Below are 5,536 nucleotides of genomic sequence, written 5' to 3'. Positions count from 1 at the left end.
GTCGAGAAAGCTTTTCTAACCGTTTTCCGGTTCTGGAGAATCCAATAGTTCTCTTTAGAAAACTTTTTTCCGCATTTTTCGTCTCCTGTACACTTAGATTTCCTTTTTGTCTAAAATCTTTAGATTTCGAATTCAAGTAGAACCTATACATCCAACCAATGATTCTAATGAGTCTCGGATAATTTGAGTATCTGTGAAACATATCTTCGCGTTCCACGTTGACTTGGGTATTTATCACAGCACTCCTTCGCTTTTCTCGAGAAATTTCTTCATCATTGAAAACCAAATCAAATTGCGGCCATTCGTCTTCATTCTTCTTTAACAAAAGTGGGCCCTCCCACCATCTCATCGCCAGCAGTTGCTTAACTGAGCAGCTCCTGGTCGGCTGGATTCTCTATTCCTTTTACAAATTTCCATGAATTTGGTTTTGTTAACTTCCTTATTTCAAGTACTCTGTTAACCACGAAAACTTTCCATATTTCTTCCTTTTGTGTCCAAGACGAGATCACAGTCGAGTCTGTACAAAATGTAAATTCAACATTCTGCCATTGCAAACCTTCTAAAACGGAAGTGCATAGTCTTGCTCCAACCGTGGCAACAATAAATTCAAGATATGTTATTTGTTATGATAGTTATTTGTTTGGCAGGAGCCCCTCTGGATTTTGAAGCTAATAAGTGAACCTCAACTGCTGTGTCTGTCTGAATTCTTAAAAATTCCGTAGCGGCATAGGCATGCCCGCTGGCATCACAAAACGTGTGGATGCTATAAGACTTTTTATTCTCTTCATGGCACTACACCCATCGTGGAATTGAGACTTCTTTTAGCAGACAGAGGTCTTCAAACCATTGAAGAATTTTTTCTTTCATGCTTTCGTCTACTTCTGCATCCCAGAATATTCCAGATTTCCACAGATCTTGCAACATCAGCTTAGGTAGAAGGAAAACTGGAATCACAAAACCCACTGGATCAAACACTTCGTGTGTAACAACTAGAATCACTCGTTTAGTGATTTTGTCAAAATGTTGGTCTTCTATCCGATTCAAACTCAATTTGATTGTATCCATTTCTCGGTTCCAAATCAACCCTAAAAGATGTGTTTTGACTTCAGGGTTTTTATCGTTCGAATATTGCCAACATCTTAGGCTAAATTTTGCTTGTGCCATAATGTTACGAGATTCTTCAATGAAATTTTGAAGTTCAGCTTCACTTTCAATGCTGGATAAAACGTTATCTACGTAAAAACTATGTTTCAGTTTTTCTACAACTTTGTGATCGTGTTCTGTATTTTTCATGCAATTTTGAAAATGATAATCCAAAACTGTCCCCAATAAAAATGAACTATTATTTACTCCGAACACAACTTTGGTGTGCTAAAATATTTTCAGTTCTTTTGTATCTTTGTTCTTCCACCAGAAAAATTTAAGATATTCTGTATCTGGTGGCCTAATGCTAATCTGTAAAAAAGCTTTTTCTATGTCTGCAACGACACTGTATTTATTTTCTCTGAATCTTAGCTAAAATGATGTGATTAATTCAATTAAATTGGGTCCAGCTTCTAAACATTGATTCAGTGACGGCGAAAACTTAGTTCTCGCAGACGCATCAAACACAGGCCGTACTGGAGTAGAACTGCTTTCTCTAATCACTGGTCTGTGGGGCAAGTAGTGTCCGCTATCAATATTTTCACTTTGTTTCACTTCCTCGATTATGCCTAGATCTTCCCAATTTTTTAAAACTTCATCATATCGATTAATTAAATTTTGAGAGCAAAGTTTCTGTGTTGTTGTTTCCAGGCGTTTAAGTTCTAATTCTTTATTTTTAGGTAATGGTAGACGATCTTCGGCCCACGGTAATGCCACTTCATAGCGTCCTTCATTATTTAGAAAAACAGAATTCTGAAATTGCATTTTCATTTGTAAATCCTTTTCTTCCTTGCTTTTTTTAATGATCGGATCAGTAATGCGTATCACATCAAGGTTCCACATTTCTGTAATGGTAAAATCTTTCATAAATAAATTCGTTACCACCATTGTAGAATTATCATCATGATCATCAAATGGCATCTTCCCCATCGAGGTCCGTCCAAGATAGATTCCGAGAGCTACGAGTCCACACGGCAGAACTATGACTCTTCCATTGAGAAGTTTACCGGATACATCGGCTCCAATTAACAGATCCATGTCTTCGGATTCTGCTTCTTTTGCATTCAATTAATCTGTCAAAATTGTATTTCTTTTATTCAATTCTTGCTGACATGGATCTAACTTCAAAGTTGGTATTTTAGAACATATTTTTTCTTGGCCAAGTACCTCAAATTTGCAGTGATATTCTTTATTAATACTACTGACTGACACGCTGTATCGGTAATGTTTTTCTGTGTGTTCTTTACCATTAAACAAATTATGTATAATATTTTCTTCTTCAAGACGATCATACTACAATTCTTCAACTACTCGTTTACTCAGACATGAACGTTGGGAGCCAGAATGCCAGAATCACTAAGACATCTCACGATTTTCTCCCCCTTGTTTCCTCGTAATCTGACGTACAAAGTCTGTAACAGAATAAGATAAATAAATACCTTTGTGCTGAGCAGTAAAGTAAGACAAACAACGTTAAAAAAAGCACAAATTTGCCAATTACAGCAGACACGTGTTTCGGCGTTACAGGGAACGCCTTTTTCAATGCAAAAAGTAATGAGCTTATGGATGAAAAGACATCAAGCTCTGTAACAGAATGTTGGTACTACAAGTACGGTTACTTAGCACTGCGTCCTTGATAGCATTTTGACCGTCATTCTCTTTGAGCACGTCTGTTTTCAATTTATCGCGCTCTTGGTATTTATTTTCGTTTCACATTATAGTTGCATGTTTTCCATTACATCGCTCACAATTAATTTTTACACGTTCGAGTTCTATGACCCATTTTAAGGCAGCAAAAACAGCAGCCCTTTTTCATTAATATTTTCTTTTTATCATCTAAATTCATTGTCAGCATACATCGGCAAGCAGATGATTCATGATTTTTCTTCTCACAAAAACACACGTGTTCGTATTTGTGGAACCAAAAAGGCCGACTGCAGGTGGAAAATTTTCTCTTCTTCCTCTACTCGGATGAGGTGGTGACACAGTATGCGGCATCTCATTTTTTAAGCAACTCCAAAAAACATTTTTTTTTTCAGGCTATTTCAGGCTACATTCGGGGAAGGGTGGGATTTGTAGACCCTCCCACAGAAATTTTTCGAAAAGGAAGCCCTAAAAATGCATTTGGGACTGTTCCTAGTTCCTAGGAAAGTTTTGATATTGAAGTTTTAAACTCGCAAAGTTTAGATCACATGTTGAGACGTTAGAGGAGGAGGTGGGAGCTCTTTCTCGGAATTTTTTTGAAGTTATTGGGCCGAAATAGGCACTTTTAGGCTGCGCTTGATGACGTTTGTGGAAGGGATTTGGCGTGTCTTCTTCCTGCAAACATATTTTAAAGTTATCTTTGGTAACGTTAGACAAGAGGAGGTGGTTTCCCACCAAAAATTGTTTGCTGCCCTCCGGTAATTTTTTTTAAATCGAATTCCTAAAAATGCTATTTTAAATAGGAATGCGGTGTCGAAGACGGAATCATGCAGTCAGAGTCAGACTGATATATGATAAAATAATCGGTAATTTTATCTCCGTCTCCGCAGCCCTGATTTTAAGTCATCTTTAGTGACATTCGGAAAGAGTGAGAATCGGAGGACTCTTACCCAGAAATATTCTAAAAATAAGAGCCTAAATATGCGATTTAGGCTCGTTTTGAAGGAGGTTATAGCGCTCTTTTGGCTCGGCGCTTAAGAGCCTCTCTTGAACTTGCACACATAAGTTGAGGCATATCCCCCAGAACTCATGGAACACTAATAGAGTGATGGAGCTGTAGTTTGTTATTTATTTAAAAATATATACTTTATGCTTATTTCCGCACGTTATGGGCAAGAAGTTTAAGTGTCGGAACTTAGAAAAGGTGCTTTTGATGTTCCACCCATGGAGCTTACAATGTTTACCGTTGTGCTCGAAGCTCATTATTTTGTTGCGAAATTGAGAAAGGAAGTAATGGGCCTCTTTGTTAACCTGATTAAGAAAGGTGTCTTACAAAGTAAACTGTGTATGTGACGCGGCATGGAGTCCTGTGGATCAGAATGTGAAATATATTTAGGGGAAGAGCCCGCTGAGATAGGTAGTTACCTACCCCTGATCAGGGGTGTGCACAGGGGGAGAGAAGGGACACCTGTGTGCCAGGGCCTGAGCATGAAGGGGGGCCCGAGATTTTAAAATGCGGGGTCAAATATATGTAGAGACGTAAGAGTAACAATATGGAGGGGGCTAGTAAAAATTCATTTGTGACGGGCCCCAAAATTTCTGTGCACGCCCCTGCTAACTGCCCCTGACACTGGATGCACAATTTTGTTCAAGATATATATATATATATATATATATATATATATATATATATATATATATATATATATATATATATATATATATATATATATATATATATATATATATATATATATATATATATATATATATATATATATATATATATATATATATATATATATATAAAAGAGTCGGCTCTTTGCCATTGTATGATTTTCTTATCAATATTTTCTTAGACATATTTATTTTTTTTCGAATAACGCCGCTAAAACTTGTTGCTTAAAGGGACAACGTACAATACAAGGCATAACAAGTAAATAATTCATGAATAATATAAAAGCACTTATTTTCGCCCGCCGTAATTTTCGCGAAAATGAAGATATCAGTGGTTTTGCGGGCTGAAAATTTCATGAATTTTATATGAGTATAACCGGAAGTTGAAAAATCTGCCAAGGAAAAATATTTAAAGGGACAACGTAAAATACAAGGCATAACAAGTAAATAATTCATGAATAATATAAAAGTACTTATTTTCGCCAGCCGTAATTTTCGCGAAAATGAAGATATCAGGGGTTTTGCGGGCTGAAAATTTCATGAATTTTATACGAGCATAACCGAAAGTTGAAAAATCTGCCAAGGAAAAATATTTAAAGGGACAACGTAAAATACAAGGCATAACAAGTAAATAATTCATGAATAATATAAAAGCACTTATTTTCGCAAAAATGAAGATATCGGTGGTTGTGCGGGATGAAAATTTCATGAATTTTATTTGAGCAGAATCGAAAGTTGAAAAATCTGCCACGGGAAAATATTTCGTGAGGCTAAATTTTTCGAGATTACGATAAGCTCAAGGAAATCGCGAAAATTAAAGCTTCGTAAAGATATGAAAATAAGTGTTTTTACAGCACATGTTTCCTTCTCTCTTTTTTTAATGGAGGGAAGGATATGGCAAACATGACAAAAGAAGTAATTTCTTTCAGTTGCACAACACTATGTTAAAAAAAAATAACACTTTCGTGTGACAAATATTAAAATGACACCTCTCATAATGTTTATGCAAGTAAAAGCCACGTAAGTTACTCAAAACTGGATACTATTGAAACACCATATTGCATGACGACAC

At 36.2% G+C, this 5,536-nt stretch overlaps 1 protein-coding gene across 1 annotated transcript; it reads right to left on the bottom strand.

Moving 5' to 3' along the window:
* Positions 1-1,515: 1,515 nt before the first annotated feature.
* Positions 1,516-2,073, bottom strand: LOC129234988 (uncharacterized). Its single transcript, XM_054868756.1, has one exon. The coding sequence runs from the start codon at positions 2,071-2,073 to the stop codon at positions 1,516-1,518; it is 558 nt and encodes a 185-aa protein (XP_054724731.1).
* Between the last annotated feature and the right edge of the window lie 3,463 nt (positions 2,074-5,536).

The sequence above is a fragment of the Uloborus diversus genome, chromosome 1, assembly GCF_026930045.1.
Source record: "Uloborus diversus isolate 005 chromosome 1, Udiv.v.3.1, whole genome shotgun sequence".
Classification (NCBI taxonomy): Eukaryota; Metazoa; Arthropoda; class Arachnida; order Araneae; family Uloboridae; genus Uloborus; species Uloborus diversus.
This window is presented reverse-complemented; position numbering and strand designations above follow the sequence as displayed.